At 42.3% G+C, this 19346-nt stretch overlaps 2 protein-coding genes and 1 non-coding gene across 4 annotated transcripts in view; 2 read left to right on the top strand and 1 right to left on the bottom strand.

The window, feature by feature from the left end:
- Nucleotides 1–1236: 1236 nt before the first annotated feature.
- On the top strand, nt 1237–8011 carry tbc1d25 (TBC1 domain family, member 25). Of its 2 annotated transcripts, none has more exons than XM_048241797.1 (7): nt 1237–1467; nt 2369–2478; nt 2640–2794; nt 2885–3075; nt 3257–3445; nt 3785–4060; nt 4349–8011. In XM_048241797.1, the coding sequence occupies exons 1-7, from the start codon at nt 1423–1425 to the stop codon at nt 6053–6055; spliced, it is 2673 nt and encodes an 890-aa protein (XP_048097754.1). In that variant the 5' UTR covers nt 1237–1422; the 3' UTR covers nt 6056–8011. The 2 variants fall into 2 exon arrangements, with proteins under 2 accessions (XP_048097754.1, XP_048097755.1); XM_048241798.1 differs by having other exon boundaries at nt 1238–1467; nt 2885–3009.
- Nucleotides 8012–8345: 334 nt separating this feature from the next.
- On the bottom strand, nt 8346–8418 carry trnaf-gaa. The gene has a single exon. It is a non-coding gene; the product is annotated as a tRNA-Phe (tRNA).
- Nucleotides 8419–19322: 10904 nt separating this feature from the next.
- The window catches only part of LOC125293320 (membrane-associated guanylate kinase, WW and PDZ domain-containing protein 1-like), a 122679-nt gene continuing 122655 nt past the window's right edge, over nt 19323–19346 (top strand). The window contains 1 exon segment of the mRNA XM_048241186.1: nt 19323–19346. This exon segment is cut by the window's right edge and continues 747 nt beyond it. The gene's annotated coding sequence lies outside the window, so the exon portion shown is untranslated.

Consider the following 19346-nt stretch of genomic DNA (forward strand, 5'->3'; position numbering starts at 1 on the left):
TTAGGGCAAAACGGCAATTTACCTTGTTGAATATCATGGGTCTTTCCTGACTAACTAATTTTTACACCGAAAGATCTACTCGCATCACTGATGTGATTTACTGTCTATGGATGGTCCATACCAGGGCCCGTTCACGGAATTAGAAATTCTCTCTTCAGTGTTTCTCAAAGGTTCGGGGACCACTAGCCTGGCTAACGTCAGACCTGAATAATCGCGCGCGTAAGGCAGCATGGGAAACCCCAGGCTAGGGAACCACTGGTGGTAAAATATAATATAGATGAGTTGTTTGCAATATTGAACCAACTTTTATGTAAATCCAAACAGTTCTGCAACACTGTCTATGTAAGATATGCCTGTTGAAATCATATAAATCCTCTGACACAATAAGCAAAGTGCAAAGACAATAAGCAAGGTGGTTCAATGAGTTGGCCTATTAGGCTAATATACTGTTAAAGTAGTTATAATCTTTTTTTTTTAGCTAGGTGGTCCATGCATTTCTTTTTTATTGGTTAAGTGGTCCTTCGTCTGAAAAGGTTTGAGAAACACTGTCTAGAGTCTAGACTACATAATCTTAGTGCATCAGGGTGCATCCACGGGTTGCGATCATGTACAGTCTATTTGGCCTACGACATGACTACAGCTAATTCCTTAATTATAATATGGTATACGGAGTTTAAAGTTTAAACTTCACCAAAAGAGTGCAGAAGTTTCTCGATGTCGATTATATAGCCTAATTCCCAGCCAAGCGCACAGGGGCTCTTAATGTTAAGTGTAGTGCGAGTGCTTGACTTGCTGCTCCACAGCGTTTTCACCACTCTCGCTTTCTGAAACAAAAACAGTGATGTAATGTTTATTTGATGTCACATCCTGTCCAAATGAGTGGCCACATAGACAGTAAAATGTTATCCAGGGAAAATAGCCTAACATTAGCACAAAACAAATATGAAAAGCCAGGACATGTGCTAATAAATGTATTATATATTTAGATCAAATTAAATATATCCCATTCATCAGTATGGCTTCAGCTCATGCAGTTAATTTACGCAACATTGGAATACAATCTGAAACGTTGCCAGAATTTATATAGGCTATGACTATCTGGTCATAGCCTACATTTAAACCTCCCTCGAGTCATATCAACGTGACAGGCACAGAATAAGACTACTACAATACATTACTTAAAAAGATTTGAACCAAAGCTATAAAAATGAAGAGGAAAATGCTTGTATTTTGAAATCAGTTTGCTGTGCGATACAGGAAGTACTCCTCCGTGATAGCGATGTTTTCACTGTACCAGACAAAGCGGTACGTGGAGAAAAACGGCTAGTTCACAGCTGTTGTTTGTTTTCATGTTAATTTTTATGACACTGTAACATCAGTGAAATATCCCATTCCTTTGGATTATCGAGTGGACTCCCGAACATGGCAGCTGAGGAGGAGAGGGGGGTTGTTCGTGTCAAAGTCAAGGTGAGGAATTTTATGAAGCCAACAACAACAGCAGCGGTAACGTTAAGGATAAATCGAGCTGCCGCCAGGATACCTGCCTTGTGATAATTCTGATCAGGAATTGGACAGTGCGATCAGCTATTTTCAATACATCTATTAGGTTACTATTACTATAACTGTTTCGCTGTCAGAAATCTTGTTAACAATTGACATTGTGGAAATTACTGTGCAAACAATGATAAGATGCTGGTGTTTTCCCTTGGCTACAGTCATCGTAATCCCGATGGAAAACACTAACATTATATTTGGTAGTGTAAACATTCATGTTGAATAGACTCTTAATATTTTATCTTATTCAAGTGGACACGGTCGCAATCAATTAGCCTAGGATACAATGAACATTTCCCATGCACATAGAAACAGAAAGTAAAAGTCTAGTTTTTTGGACATTTATGTCGACAGCTGTCAGATGACACTGCACAGGTGTCAAGGAATGTGTAACGTGGTGTTGCATTGAACGTCAACAAGGTTCGTGAGAAGGGGTAGTAGCAGAGTCCTGATTGTAGGCACACGAATCCGGGTTTTGTGAGTCATTTATTTAAACAGCACTGACGTCATCGGAAAGTGTCTACTTCTGCTCTGGGTTGAAGTGTGAATTCTTCACTTCTGCTCTAGGATATACAACGCTTTTTCCTCTTCTCTCACATCAAAGTAGCTTTTGCCAACTTCATCACAAACATCAATTTGGAAGCATGCTTTCACAGTAGACATAGACTCATTAGAGAATTGTAATTACATGGCCAGCACTTTTTGTGACCAGTTTAAATATAACGTTAAGTGGTGTTCTTGCTTATTGTGCACTGGCCATTAATTTCAGCTTATGCCAGCATGTCATGGATTTCTCTTGCTCATTTCCTTGTAGAAGTGTGAGGGGATGCTGCCCGTGGAGTTCCGGTCTTTTGCTGTAGACCCTCAGATAACCTCTCTGGAGGTCCTACAGCACATTCTCATCCGGGCCTTTGAACTGAACGGGTTAGTATAGGGCGGGAGGACTGATGGTGAATGAACATCTTGGATATATAATTTGAATGTATTGTGTATTATACGGTATGTTCCATGTAATAAATTGTGAAAAAGTGAAATTGTTATATAGAATGGTTTAAAACAATCTTGTATTCATGTTCTGTTCACAGGAAGAGGAATTTTGGAATAAGTTACCTGTCTCGTGATCGCTCGGGGGTGGAAGTGTACCTTTCTCTCCTGTCTGATTGGGATTTAGATGCTGCATTTGTCTCGGCAGCGAAACCATACCTGCAGCTCAAGATAGACATCAAACCATCTGAAGACAGTGAGCTTAGCTTTCTTAGAATACAGTATAGCCTCTGCATATGACATATTCACATGAGAGTTGGGCTAATGGTGGTGTTTCTGTCTACAGGTCCAGTTCTGGAGGACTGGGACATCATCAGCCCCAAGGATGTGATCGGTTCTGATCAGCTCGCAGGCGAGAAGCGATCCATCGCAGCCGCGGCCCTCCCCTTCACCCAGTCCCTCCTGTCCCAGGTTACTGAGCCCGTCAGCCAGCTCTTTTCAGCCAACTCTTTTCCAGTCTCTGCTGCTTTCAGTCAGGTTCATCTCCTAATGTAATCAAGTTGAAGTAAAAACAAACAAACAAACAAAAAAAAAAAAAAAAAAAACACCGCTTTCCAAACCGTGGTCTTCTTCCCTAATGTGTTGTCGTGATCAATCAGTATCTGTCAATTTCTCTCTCTCTTTCTCTGTCTCTCTCTCTCAATGTCACCGTTCTCAGATGGGCCGGACACTGTCTAGAGTGCAGCAAGCCTTGAGCTGGTCTTATGGGGAAGAGGTGAAGCCCTTCAAGCCACCCCTGAGTGACGGCGAGTTCCACAGCTATCTCAACAGCTTGGGGCAGCTCTCGCGGCCAGAGGACCTCCGACTGCGCATCTACCACGGGGGAGTGGAGCCATCGTTGCGCAAAGTATGTGAGCGAGGAAGACAAAGAGCTGTCATGATGAATCAGAGGAGTACCCGCCTATGAGTGCAAAAGTGAAATCAGTAAATGGATGATACTGTAGTTCCTATAATTGGAATTCTATTCCCTACTTGGTTGTCTGTATGTACACCACAGATACTATGTTGTTTGTCATTTATATTATTTGTCATGTTCTGTTGTATTGTTGTTATGTAACCAAATACTCTGACATAGCACGGGGTATAATGTAAATTCTATTAGCTGTATTTACAATTGTCATTAATTAAGCCAAATACTTGAGCATTTTCTTTCTATTTGTCACTGTTCCTTACTCCATTCTTTTAGGTGGTGTGGCGATATCTCCTGAACGTGTATCCAGATGGGTTGACTGGTCAAGAGAGGATGGATTACATGAAGAGAAAGACTCGAGAGTATGACCAGCTGAAAAGGGAGTGGACAGCCAGGGTCAGCTCAGAAGATCTGGAGTTCATCAGAGGAAATGTCATGAAGGATGTGCTAAGAACTGACCGAGCACACCATTACTACGCTGGCTCGGAGGACAGCCCCCACCTCACAGCTCTGACGGACCTCCTGACAACCTATGCCATCACACATCCACAGGTATAAACCTCTTTTATCAGCTCATGCTTTTATGAGTAGCAGTATGTACATGTAATGGTTAAGACCATAATAACCTCTGGTGATTTTATCGTCACTACTGAAAAAGCCATATTCCTACCAGCTCTGCTAACTAACTGTTCATTTTTTAACTTTACATGGCATTTTGTAATATTAATTTATGTAACCAAGCAAAAAATGTGCAGATGCAGTTTATGAATCTGAACTTTGTTGTCTTAACAAATGTTATCCTGAAATAGCTCAAGGTTTGTTTTCTGTCGTTCCTCAAAGGTATCCTACTGCCAGGGTATGAGTGATATTGCATCACCAATTCTCGCAGTGATGGACAATGAAGCACATGCATTTATCTGCTTCTGTGGAATCATGAAGAGGCTGGAAGGCAACTTCCGTCCTGATGGTCAGCTCATGTCAATCAAATTCCAGCATCTGAAGCTGCTGCTCCAGTATTCCGACCCGGAATTCTACGCCTATTTGGTTTCCAAGGGAGCCGATGACCTGTTCTTCTGTTACCGCTGGCTACTCCTAGAGCTGAAGCGGGAGTTTGCGTTCGATGACGCCCTCAGGATGCTGGAGGTAACCTGGAGTTCCCTTCCACCTGATCCCCCTGAAACAGAAGTGGAGTTGATTGGTTCACCTCTGGAGTCGGACAAAAATGACAGCTCAGAGAAGGGCTGCGGAATTGCAGAGGGGGAGATGACCGAAGGTGAGCAAACCGAAAAGCAACGAAAGCGCCATATGTTACGGCCGTCACGAGAAGAGGCCGATGGCGAAAGGAAGATGACCTTAGAAGACGAGCCAAAGGTTGAGGCAGGACCAAGACGTGATGGTGAAGGAGACTACCGCTCAGCATACGAGGCAAAGATGAGCAATGCTGTGGTCCCTCCATTTGAGAAACAAGCCAGTTTTGGTGAATTCAAATACTACAGTGCCAGAAATGAGGACAGTTTTGAGGCATCCACTATTTCCACCCCAGAGTTTCATTCTTGTAGTCCTGCGTCACCTTTGCCAGTTCGCCAGTCAACGGAGGACAGTGAGGATGACCCTGGAGAGAAGGCGCCTTTGATCAATTCATCAACTCCAGACACAGAGCAAAGGAGCTCACCCAATGGGCAAGCATCTCCAGTTTCACCACTGCCTTCATGCCTGCCTACTAGGAACACCAAATCCAGCCATTCTCTCACCAAATCCCCCTCACTATCCAACTGGAGAGGAACCTCCCCGGAAAGCCCGCCCTCCCATTACGGTGTGTCTACTTTAATGAATGGAAGACCAACATCTCCAGATGAAACACCTGGGAGACTGGCATCACCTCCTCCGGCCTCTCATGGAACGGGGGCGGCTAACTCTCCCTCCACGCCCCCTGGGAAGTCAACTCTTTCCTCCCCGACTCTGGCCTTCCCTCAGAATCGCTCTTTGCTGTCCTCTCCTGTCTTGTCTTTCACCAGATCCCCCTCTCTACCCAGGCCTTTTTCCAGCAATCTCCCTTCCCCTTGCTCCAAAACCTCCACTACCACGGTGAATTCCCCTAACACTAACAGTGCACCCATGAAGCCCTGTTCTTTGCCACCTCCACAAGAGTTTGGCAAAGGCAATCCCTTCATGCTGTTTCTGTGCTTGTCTATTCTACTAGAGCACCGTGACCACATTATTAAGAACAGTTTAGATTATAACGAACTGGCCATGCACTTTGACAGGCTTGTTCGGAGACACAATCTTGGGAGGGTGCTGCAGCGTGCTAAAGCGCTTTTTGCCGATTACCTTCAAAGTGAGGTCTGGGACTCTGAGGAAGGGGATGAGGTCAGCCTGGACTCTCCCACCACAGCTGACAACAGCCTCCATTCTCCCACTAACAGATCAACAATTCCCAGTCAGCAGTCGCCGACGCAGGCCACTTCTTCATCCAACTCGACCTACAACCTTGCTTCCACTATTCCCTCGCCCACAAATCAAATGCATCTCTCTTCTCCCTCCTCATGACTACTTCTCCTTCTCCTTGACTTGCATCTTCCTGTGTTCCCTCCCCATGCCACAGCCCACATCGTATAATATACACCATAGATCAAACTTCATTTTCTGAGATTGTTCCCAGTCATTACATGTCATTATTAACTGATTGCAAATTTACCATAGCTAAAATCCCCACCGTCCCACCACTTGCATAATGTGTACATCATTCTTTCACAGGAGACCTTCAGATCCACTCCTCACCTTTTTTCCCAGCAATTCATACCCACATTCTTGCCTTTGACTTTTAATTCCAGCCTTGTTGTGTCTTGAGTTGCCCTTGCTATTATGGAATCTTTGATTTTTCAGGTTTACAAATGATCTTCAGTAGGTTTTGTTGGTTCTTATGCTTTACCAAAGTTACTTAATTAAAGGGAAAAAACATTTTTGTTTGTTATATTGCTCAGAATATGGATGTGCATTGTTGATTTTGGCTAATGTTCAGAAATGTCAATGTGAATATGCAGACATATCCTAAACTTGATTTGAGTATTTTATTGGGTCTTGGAAAACACACATTTATGTACTTATATTTGTGATGAAACTTGACGACTGATGTTTTTTCTGCACATAATTACTGTTATTGTACATCTGTACATTCAAGGAATGCGTATAACTGGTATTTGCCTTTAGCGCTTTTAGAATTTAGACTTATTGGAGCATTGAAGCAGTCCATTCCAAAGAGAACAGACCGTGTTATTTAGCCGAAAAAATGACCGAATGGTCTAAAATGGCCATTGCCAAAAGCTGTTTAAACCCACAGAGTAAGATATACCTGGGGTTATGTTGATGGTACTACTACTTACAATTAAATATTTCAGTGTTTTGATTTTTTTCACTATGAGAAAACGTATTGACTGTAGCAATAGGTGGCAAGCCGGTTCATAAATGTGAAAACCTATCAAACACACAGGATATCAGAAAAAATGACTCAAGCTTGTACTTTATCCTGTTGTGTCTGATTTCAAACTGGGTGACTGGAAAACTTCAGCTGTATAGCTCCACTTTATACAATGTAACTGTTGCTATTGAAATAGAAATCTGTACAAAATGTTTATTTCAATATTCCCTTTATATTTGAAAACAACTGGAAGTTGCCTGTCAGCAAGTTACAGTGACATAAAAAGAAAAGATGTGTGATTAGAGCATATTACATTAGCATTTGATTCCCTTGTTTACCAAGAACGTTTGTTAGAATTTGAACGTTCAGTAAGTACATAAGTAAAGTTCTATACAAAATATATTACACTACATAATCAAACAGTGAATCAGTCTAATCACACTTTACAAATTTTACTTAAGCTTTTTATTCTGTATAGATGCAGTTGCTGTATAGTCCTTGCTAGTTTTGTTTTGTTTTAAATCTCATACCAGAGTTGACTCACTGAAATTATTTATCACACCAGTGAAGATCAATATATTTTCCATATTTCTGCAACAGTTAATTCATTCAGGGACCACGTACCTATACAGACACATGGCATTGGATGAAATAGGCTAGTCATGAGCCATCAAGTTTTTCACTAATGGGACATTTTGCTAGTGAGGTCTGTGTGGCCAGTTAGGGTCTTGTAATAACTAACTGTTGTTATTATCAGCCCACCCAAGTGTTCTAGTCGATGCTTTGCACAATAGTCCCTAGTTGGGACAATTTCTGACTGAAATTATTTACAAGTCTTAACACCAAGTGTTCTTTTGATTTCTTTCCTTCACATTTACAAGTGCTTTTAGCAGGTCCCTCGCAAGGACCAAAAGCATATTTCCTGAGGTAGGAGATATTAAAGGCCTTGTGCTTATGTGTGATTTTTAGTATTGAATGTTTATGAGTAGCCTATACCTTTTTTGTTTTGTATATTTATGCATTGAAAATGTTGCTGGACTGAATGCTAGCAATACAGATATTTGTAAAATAAACTTCCCCAATTTAAATGTTTTGTTTGCTTGTCCAGAAACAATCAATTGCATTTGGAAGTTAGAAATGTACATGAAAAATAAGATATAGGGCTTAATGGATTAATAAAGAAGCAGGCCCTATAGGCCTTTTTGTGTCTGAAAACTCTGAGAAATAACTAAGGAACTTAACTTCCGTATGCATGTAGTTAGGCCTACTGACTAGCACAGATCAGTGTGTCCATCTTCCAGTTCTCATTCCAAACCAATGGCGCATGTCTCTACATATATTCAGATATCATTTTTACATCCGTCCGTACTGCTGGTTAGTTCAAGATCAGTCATCACCCGCGTCAGACCCGTGGGCACAAAATGCCGAAACCCGGGATCGAACCAGGGACCTTTAGATCTTCAGTCTAACGCTCTCCCAACTGAGCTATTTCGGCTGATGAAAAGTATTATAGCACCCTCTAGCTTATAAATGCTTACCTGACTATCGTCAACAGCCTACTTCGTTTACTATCCTTCCAAACGTTCATTAGCCCAATACCACCTCTTCGATCACATTCATGCATAAATTATTTGCTGCTCGAGAAAGTTATAGGAAAATTGAGCGCTTGGCTACAAAATGTGTTAAATTTGTCAGAAATTGGTAGACTTTAGCTCTAGGCTAGCACTGATATGTGTGGCCTAGCCGCATAGCCATGATGCTAGCCGTCGCATTCATGACGTCACTTTATACATCCCTACCTCCTTCACCAGATTAGCCTACTACCACAAGGGGGAGACATCTCCTTTTAGGTTTATAGACCTGTTTACGCTCGTCAATTTCACGCAGAATCATTACACTGTATCATAATGCTCCAGTATTCCTGGTTACTCATATAAGGCAAATCTTACATTTTATAACATTTGAGATAATGGTAGGGCCTCCTCCCCCTGGAGCACCGTCACACACTAAACTTTCTGTATGATCATTATTTTGGCGTTTGTTTCAAAGTAAATGTAATGTTACAATTGTATAATGTAAATGTATAAACTTAATTTTGAAAAAACACATTTTGAAAAAAAGCCTACCAAATTTAAGTTATCCTGTACATTCGAAAAATGTAAGCAAGTAGGGCTTGATAGTGCCAGATGTCTCAGGTATAATAAGAATGAGTGTACAAAACCAGTTGTCATCAACTGTCAGAAACGTATTTAATTGGTAATAGCCTATAGGAGCATACATATGCCGACCAGAGGGAGGAGCAGTTGCTCTATTCATGAGATTGTCCAACAATATGTATCCTTTCCTGTATCTTGAAGACTATCTGTTATACCCCTCCTCTCTTTTCATCTCCTCTCTGTGGGTAATGCTATATGGCATTGGGCAAATCCACAGTGAGATACAGAGGTGGGGATTATGGGCTATTGCTTAAGTGTGTCTGTGTCAGTCTCACACCTCCCATTGCACATATGACACCCCAGTGATTCAGGGCTAATCCAGTTAGCATGGTGGTCAGACATGTCACACTGGGAACTCACACAATGCAGCAACTCAACGCAGGGTTGGGGAGGTGTTATATGTATGGAATATAGACAAAGAGAGTTATATGTATGGAATATAGACAAAGAGATATGTGCACACACACACACACACACACACACACACACATGCACACACACACACTCTCTCTCTCTCTCTCTCTCTCTCTCTCTCTCTCTCTCACAAAGAGAGTTATATGTATGGAATATAGACAAAGAGAGTTATATGTATGGAATATAGACAAAGAGATATGTGCACACACACACTCTCTCTCTCTCTCTCACACACACACAGACAAACAGAGGTATATGTATGGAATATAGACAAAGAGATATGTGCCCACACACACACACACTCTCTCTCTCTCTCTCTCTCTCTCTCTCTCTCTCTCTCTCTCTCTCTCTCTCTATGTCTGGAATATAGACAAAGAGAGTTATATGTATGGAATATAGAAAAAGAGATATGTGCACACACACACACACTTGCACACACACACTCTCTCTCTCTCTCTCTCTATCTTTCTCTCTCACACAAAGAGAGTTATATGTATGGAATATAGACAAAGAGAGTTATATGTATGGAATATTGACCAAAGAGATATGTGCACACACACACACACTCTCTCTCTTTCTCTCTCTCACACACACACACAAAGAGAGGTATATGTATGGAATATAGACAAAGAGATATGTGCCCACACACACACACACACACACTCTCTCTCTCTATCTCTCTCTCTCACAAAGAGAGTTATATGTATGGAATATAGACAAAGAGAGTTATATGTATGGAATATAGACAAAGAGAGTTATATGTATGGAATATAGACAAAGAGATATGTGCACACACACACACACACACACTCTCTCTCTTTCTCTCTCACACACACACACAAAGAGAGGTAAACGTATGGAATATAGACAAAGAGATATGTGCCCACACACACACACACACTCTCTCTCTCTCTCTCTCTCTCTCTCTCTCTCTCTCTCACAAAGAGAGTTATATGTATGGAATATAGACAAAGAGAGTTATATGTATGGAATATAGAGAAAGAGGTATGTGCAGTAGTGGTGGCAACACAAAGGCATTGGGGAAAGGGCACTTTTATGTTCTAATTCGCTGATTTGATCTGTGTGCATTAGATTGGCCCGTGTGCTTTTCTGTCACATGGAAATCCAATGTATGAGAGGTATTGGTTGTAAGTATAAAAATGCACACACACACACACACACACACACACACACACACACACACACACACACACACACACACACACACACACACACACACACACACACACACACACACACACACACACACTCTCTCTCTCTCTCTCTCTCTCTCTCTTTTTCTCTCTCACACACAAACACTCTCACACACGCACAAACATGTTTTGCATGACCAGCGACCTCAGACGTCCTATGTGATTTCACAACCAGACTGTCTCTCTCTCTCTCTCTCTTTCTCTCTCTCTCTCTCTCTCTCTCTCTCTCTCTCTCTCACACACACACACACACACACACGCACACACACACTCATACACATCTAGCAGAATGTGTGTAACACATAAGTCATTCACCCATCATTTTCGGAGAGATGACACCTGACTCCCTGGGCCCTACAGTTTAGACCCTGTTAGACAGTTAGACCCCTGACAGTCTGCCTTTTCCTGCTAAGGTCCCTGTTAAGTTGTAAGGCCCCTGTTAAGTACCCTGCTAAGGACCCTGTGGGTTGCAGCTGCCTTGGTCTACTTCCTCCTTTGCATGTCTGCTAGGTTGTTGTTTGTCCCGCCCTAGATTGCTGATTGTCCACGCACAAACAGGAAGAGTTCAAAGGTCAAGATTGCTTAGAAACCTTGCTGCATCCTGGGATGGGTGGCATCCTCCTGGCTCCTGGTTAATTGGATGTTACTTCTTGTCTTTCCTTCCTGCTTCTTCTTATCAAGCATCAACACTCTCCCTCTGCTTCCAAACACCTAGGTGGCGTGTCTCACTGTCCCTGACTGGCCATACATATCAGACTAAGTCCGGACCACCATGTGGGCCTTTCTTTGCATCTGAAGGAATGGTGGTGGCTTGAAACATGCTGATTCATGCATGCCACATTTGATTATGTTAGAGAAACAACTGTGACCACAGCCACATTGCACTAATGAGAGATTGACTCCCTAGGATAAGGGTTGAGTTCAGAAGCACTGGTTTGATTACAACTATAATGGAGATCCAAACATGAGACATAAAACATGGTCATCAAACTGAAAAGAGGAACAGGAAAGAAAGTTCTCAAACTTCTGGCCACTCTGTGCGGTTTGGTCAACTTTTTGTTTTGCCTTCAATTAACCTCTTTGGATCATGTGTCATTTCCCATAGGACCGGGTCACTGCGATTCCATTTGACAGAACCAATGTAAATGCTCTAATAATAAGAGATTCATTTGAAATATTCATAAACCAAACCACTCAACGAAAGCTAGTCAACTGTCTCATTTGTAGGATAACAAGATAACATCAGTCGCGCTGGTTTTCATCGGCTGCTATTATTCGCAGCCAGTGTGTCCACAAACAAAGGCTGGTGAGGAAATGCAGCCCTTGTGAGTGTTATTGTGTGAGTCACATGACAGGGTCAAGGCAGGATGTCCTGTGGTAAAGTGTGAGTTGCACTGTAATGACCGGCTCCTCTGCTTCCTGACAAGCATGTGGTTGTGCACTGTACACACACAGATACACACACACACACACACACACAAAGACACACACACACACACACACACACACACACACACACACACACACACACACACACACACACACACACACACACACACACACATATAACAGGCATTTTGGTGAGTACCTGAGAGATGGTCAGTCCCACACGCTCAGAGTCACAGTGGGGGGTTTCCAAAGTCTCCTTCCTGTCGTCCCTTAATCCATCTCCTTACATGTCTTCCTCTCTCTGTCCTTTCATCTCCCTCTCCACTGCCAGCTGAGGGATGGTACCAGATTATTTTTGCAAATTAAGTTTGAAAGCTAATCATCTTTGTCCATAAAATCTGCAGAAAAGTTAAAAAGAAATTGCCTTAAAAAATGAACCAGCAGACCCTCATCTGGTTCTGTTTTCGAGTTTTGTGGTGTAAATGTGTATCTTTATGTCAGCACTCTGTGAAAAAAACAACAATCCTGATGTATTTTACAGTATTTCAAATATACACAGGAGAGATGTTACAGTAAATTCCCAGTGCTATAGGGGATTTCACACAGCGCTCAATCATGCTGGTATTACTGTAACATGATGCTATCACAGTAATGATTATGGAAAAATGAGGGAATGCATTATGTGACTATCACCCCCATAACTCTGAGACAAAAAGCACACCATACAAATAAAGAAATCTCTTTTTCTTTTTGCTCTTTGTGTTTGCGTTCTATATTGCATCGATAAGCTGGAAATAAAGACCTCCATCTTGCAGTCACACTGTAATTGTTCCAATGTGTCGCACCCATGTTTCTGATGGCCTTCATCTGAAGGCGCGTCCAGCTGCATCTCCATGCTGCGGTCGCCTCCCAGCATATGGTGCCGTGTTTTGCACTAACGTCTCTGCTTCACTAATTGGATGAAAGGGTGTGAGGGTTTTCATTTCAAAATGGCTGGATTACATGCTGTCACAGTTGACAAGACCAGGCTGTCAACAGAATCTGCGCCATGATCCCCTGAGGCCAGCGGCCGTTCTCACTGAGACACCGCACCGCTGTGCGGAGGGTATCCGAGGCAAGAGAGCCGGTGATTTAAGGGGATAGAGGGGCTGTCTCATTTTCATTGTGTTATTGCATAATCACCTTCATTAGCATTCATTAGCATTCACGCACTTGCAGGGTGTGTGACCTCACACACACACACACACACACACACACACACACACACACACACCAACACACACACACTAACACACACACATACACCTGACATGTTATTACAAAGAGTTTACTACAGTAAAGAGTCTGTTGATGTGTGACAGCCTGTGATGGTGCTTCTTGACAGCAGTGTAACCTTGTTCATGCACTGTAGTTTATGGCATGACATTTTCCTCAGAAGCCAGAAGGGTTGAAGGGCGCTGTGACAAAATAAAAACTCCTCAAGAACAACAAAGAGTGAAAGGAAATGCAAAATATGTTTACCAATATACTTATAGCACATGGGAAGGGAGGGACTACATCACAAGGAAAGGAAAGTAGGTAAAGAGAATATCATAGCTTATGTGAGATATTAGCCCTACTCTAAGTAAATGTAAGATGTCACTAGTAAGATATAAGATACACTGGAAAAACAATGATATGTTATAAAATAAGGTGATACAAAATTTCTCAAGAACAGCCAAAATAGTTTTGGATAGCATGTCAGGAAAATAATAGCAGCTATTTTTTGTGCAATAACATCTAGACATCAGTGTGTGTGTGCGTGAGTGAGTGTGGGGGGCTAGGCCGGGTGCTAGGTCTGTTTGTGCTTCAATGTTTTCCTGTATGCGTGTGTAGTTATGTTAAACACATTGAATATTAAGAACAACATCCACAGCAGTCTTCAGTCAAAGTTTCTGCAGTGGGATAATAAAGTAGGCTACTCTAGTTTTTTCAGTCAAATGGATGAGCACAGGGCTTCAGTACTTCTACAGCTGTGTGTGTGTGTGAGAGAGAGAGAGAGAGAGAGAGAGAGAGAGAGGAGAGAGAGGGAGTGTTATACACAGAGAGTGTGTTTATACATGTGAACGTGTGCGCGCGTGTGTGTGTCTGTGTGTGTGTGTGTCTCTGTGTGTGTGTGTGTGTGTGTGTGTGTGTGTGTGTGTGTGTGTGTGTGTGTGTGTGTTCTCTGCCTCCAGCCAGTAGCAGAGGTTACAGTTATATAAGGAGAGAAACAGAGAGAGACAGCTAACACATGACAAGATTTCTTAGGCACTCTCTTCTTCTCTCACACACAATTACACTGTCTCCATCCCTCTCTCTCTCTCACTCTCTCTCTTTCTCTCTCTCTCTCATACACACACACACACACACACACACACACACACACACACACACACAGACGCAAACATATCTCTAAACCCAGTTTTCTGAGGACAGTGTATTTCTCCTTGTCTTCAATAATCTGTTTAACAGGTTTAGTCATAGTCTCAAGGAAAGGGCTGTCAGCAGTGTGCAAAACACCTATAAACTACCCATAAACTAACAACACCCATAAACTAACAACACCCATAAACTAAGGACAGCCATGGTCAGACAGCTTTACTTGTTGCCCAAACTCTATGGTCACATAATAACCTTTTTGCACTGTGTGCCTTATTTAGGAATATTTTGTTCCACTTGTCAAACACTGCATTCATTCTGGGTTGAGCATTACCACTGTCCAGTTTGCATCATTGTCCTGTTGGAGTGGCTGGGAGTATCTCCCCTGAGATGCCTTGAGCTGGAAAATCATCTGGTAGGTTTTGCATTATTTAACGGCTACAGTAACCTTACAGGCGTGTGATTTCCCTGTGGTGCCCAAACGTATGTGCCTTATTATGTGTGTGTGTGTGAGTGTGGGTGTGTGTGTGTGTGTCTGTGTGTGTATGTGTCTATGTGTGTGTGTGTGTGTGTGTATGTGTGTGTGTGTGTGTGTGTGTGTGTGTGTGTGTGTGTGTGTGTGTGTGGGTGTGTGTGTGTGTGTGTGTGTGTGTGTGTGTCTATGTGTGTATGTGTCTATGTGTGTGTGTGTGTGTGTGTGTGTGTGTGTGTGGTGTGTTTGTGAAGAAATGGATCAATGTTTTTCCTATACCAAAGCTTGCAGGTCTGGTTTCCAAATCTCACATAAATCCTGTAGATGTACCAATGCTCATCAGAAGTAGCCACATGCTTTCTGCTGACCTAGTTACTGTATAGTCACCAGCGACACACACACTCCTGGTGGGTGTGTGTACAGTATGGAAACAGGAGCGTCAGAATGCATCAGTGTGTGAGAGTGCATATGTGTGTGTGTGTGTGTGTGTGTGTGTTTGAGGACTATTGGTTCTCATGGGTCTTGTTGAGTCCTGGCTTTGATGGACAAGTTTGTCCCTGTTTTTAATTCCACAATCTGTGCTCTGTCAGAAATGTAATAGACCAGAGTTTTATTTGTTCTCTGTACCCAAACGTTGATAAAGCTGTTTGCCTGTAGTTAATATTTAATTGTACTGCATCGATGGCGGATGGTTGGAATTCCACTTAGTTTCGCCCTTACAATGCTTTCATTGTCCATAAAGTACTGAGATGTAAATGCCAAGTTTACATTGTAATCTACATGTAAACATATTGAAATTCAGTCATTTGAAGCTTTCAGTATTTGACTAACTTGTGCTTACCATTGTGTTTTAATTCATTAGAAAACCAAACCAAACATGTAGTTTGATTACAGTAATCACCCTTAGTTCAATTTCTCAAATTAGTTTGCAAGACAGGTTAGTGGTTGGGGTCAGGTGGGAGGGGTGAGGGGTCATTGTAAGCTTCAGGGGAATATTACAGTGGGTTTAGTGATCCAGACCTGATTTGTTATGACAAAATTAATATTTTCAAAAGAGTGTTGGGTGGCCTACAGTATATGTACTGTAGCTGCATCACCAGGTGTATGTGTATATGCATGTGTCTATATTGTATACGTGTGTGTATGTGTTGGTGTAAATGCTTTATGTGATGTAAGTGTGGACAGTATGTTGAGTGGGCTGCACTTATTACCGTGTGTGTGTGTGTGTGTGTGTGTGTTTTTGTGTGTGTGTGTGTGTGTATGTGTGTGTGTGTGTGTGTGTCTGTCTGTCTGTGTGTGTGTGTGTGCGTGCGTGTGTGTGAGTGCGTGCGTGTGTGTGTGTGTGTGTGTGTGTGTGTGTGTGTGTGTGTGTGTATGGATCAGAGATGTTTCCAGTAATGGATGTGGCGAGCATCTCCACAGCTCTTTAGTGGACCCTCTCAGCTCGTATAGTCTGTATTTATAGACAGAAGATAGGACATAGCACTCAAGACAAACAAAAATCTATACAGAATCTTAGTGTGTCAAGATGTTTGTGTTCCGGACATCTTTCTGAGGCTCTGTCGCCACATCTGGGTTCTATGTTCTATGTTCTATGTACTCATGAGTTCTATGTGCTCATTCCCTTGTCTGCAGCCATACATATGCGTTGAATGCAGGGGTGGAGTGGGACACTAAATATTGCCAGGAGATTTCAAGCCCTAGTGCCCCCCTTCCAACAAGGGCACAGGGGTGTCGACAGAGACTTTCTAATGAGGAGACACGTCACTCAAACATTTTTCCATAGAAATGCATAGGGTTAGTTTGTAACGCCAATATGGCAGTTGTCTACACATATCCCACCCCTTCTGTGGCAAAACGTCGACAAGTGAATACATTGAGCCAATCATGTGGTGTGTTGTGAACACCTTGAGCCAATCATGTGGTGTGTTGTGAAGGCATTGAGCCAATCATGTGGTGTGTTGTGAACACATTGAGCAAATCATGTGGTGTGTTATGAAGACATTGTGCCAATCATGTGTTGTGATCTCGCCGCTGGAGCAAGGTTGGTGTCGTGAAGCCTTGCATACGTGCATTTCTGCCGAAATAGATGCCCGATAAGTGCCCAAAAAGCGTTGCAATGTGGCTGCCGAGTGGAGGGACTTGCCTAAAAGGACTTTGGTGTCGATAGGAGTGTGACCCAACTTGAGCTACTTACAACATGTTATGGTTGCTCATCTAGACTCTTCAGTAGTCCATACCCATGTCAAGTCAATAGTCCATGATCACACAGTCCAGGCTGCTGGAGGGTGCAGCACAGAACTTAAACAAACAGCGACACCATGCCCTTTTGAAGCTCACAGTATCAGCCCTGCATCAAAACATTACCGCCTGTTTCTCCTGATTCTGCTGATTATCACTCCGCAAACTGGATGAATGTTGCCAATACTTTGAAGTACCACGACATTTGTGTATGTGTTCTTCTAATCACTTGGTTTTTATGAATGATTCTGAAATAATTGGTAAAGACATAGTATAGGATATTATGATCAGACCGTCATTCTCGTCATATCATTTATGTGTAGAATCCCCTCCTGACTTTCTATATGATATGAATAGAATCTCTTCCTGACCAAATGAATGATTCCCTAACTATAGCCAAACCTCCACTCAACCTGAGTGGAAGCAGTTGATGGTATAGTGTCTTGCATTCACGTGTCCCTCTCTTCTCCCCTAATTTCATGTTTAAAAATATGCCAGTGACACAAATGCTCTTTGTTGGAGTGACTGGGCGCCTGCTGTGCGTGTTTGCTGGATGACTTCAAATCAAATCAGAACCCTTCTGTTGTGTTCTGTTGCGTTGTGTTGTGTTGTGTTATACTGTGTTGTGGTGTGTTGTATTGTGTTGTGCTGTGGTCTCTCTGTTGTGTTATACTGTGTTGTGTTGTGTTGTGTTGTGTTGTGTTATACTGTGTTGTGGTGTGTTGTGTTGTGTTGTGCTGTGGTCTCTCTGTTGTGTTGTGTTATACTGTGTTGTGGTGTGTTGTGTTGTGTTATACTGTGTTGTGGTGTGTTGTGGTGTGTTGTGTTGTGTTATACTGTGGTGTGTTGTGTTGTGGTGCGTTGTGTTCTGAGGGAGAAAGAACAGCTCAGGCCAGTGAGCGGCACGCTGGTCATGGGCTTCGCGCTGTCTTTAGATGTGCTGTTCATGCTCGCAAAAGAGCACAAGATCATTCCCTGTGCTATGCCTGGAAACCCACCTGATCCCTCAGAAACACACACACACACTCACATACACACTTACATGTATTCATTTAGCAGACACACTTCATACAAAGTGATTTACATATGTCAATTCTACTACAAGGGACTACATTGTCCCTCCCCGGAGCAACTTGTGGTTCAGTGACTTGCTCAAGGGCACAATAGTGAAACAGGGAATTGAACCCACAACTTCTCAGTCTACTACTGTACATGCTAACCCTGCTCCGACCTTAACCACTATACTACCACCACCGCACACACGCACACACACACACACGCATGCACACACACACGCACACACACACACACACACACACACACACACACACACACACACACACACACCGTTACACATCGTTAAGTGAAAGTGTCATTGCCAGTGTTGTTGTACTGGTATAATAAATTGATTATATCACAAATAAATGTATAGGCTGATATTATTATTATTATTATTATTATTATTATTATTATTATTAATAATAACAATAATAATAATAATAATAATAATAATAATAATAATAATATGAAGAAAACGTCTTCCAAATGATAACTTTAACCATTGGTCTTTCTGTTATAAACTGTTTTCATGTATTAATTTATTTTAACTTCAAAAGGCAACATGCTCCGCTTTTCTCTCACTGGCCTGTGCACTATCCAGTGAAAACTATTTTGATATAATATAATAATATGTCGATGTAAATATCCCTTATTACGTTGCTGTAATGACAGTTGAAAGACTACAGGGCATGCTTATCAGGGGATAGCAATCATTTGATGTTACAGAAGTATGGTCGACTTGTAAATGCACTAAAATGGCCGTGACTTCTCTATACTGCCGTGACGCTTCTAATGAATAAGAGTAAGATTCAGAGAGGATTAGATGCATTTATAATCCGGTTTAGGGTTTGTAGGGAGATGCGTGTGGCTCTAGAGAAAGAGGAGCATTAGGACCCTGTAATAGGTGTGACCAGGATTTCCCCCACGGGCTTCGGGCGCGCAGCACAACGCATGCGTCTCAGCCCGCTATCACTGGATCCCAATCGGGGAACGTGAACGGGAGTTAACCCTGATGTAC

This window comes from Alosa alosa, chromosome 4 (genome assembly GCF_017589495.1).
Source record: "Alosa alosa isolate M-15738 ecotype Scorff River chromosome 4, AALO_Geno_1.1, whole genome shotgun sequence".
Classification (NCBI taxonomy): domain Eukaryota; kingdom Metazoa; phylum Chordata; class Actinopteri; order Clupeiformes; family Clupeidae; genus Alosa; species Alosa alosa.

Coding starts and splice junctions, on each gene's coding strand:
- tbc1d25 (XM_048241797.1), top strand. CDS start 1,423: ATGGCAGCTGAGGAGGAGAGGGGGGTTGTTCGTGTCAAAGTCAAG. Junction 1,468..2,368: donor TTGTTCGTGTCAAAGTCAAG/GTGAGGAATTTT, acceptor ATTTCCTTGTAG/AAGTGTGAGGGGATGCTGCC. Junction 2,479..2,639: donor CGGGCCTTTGAACTGAACGG/GTTAGTATAGGG, acceptor TTCTGTTCACAG/GAAGAGGAATTTTGGAATAA.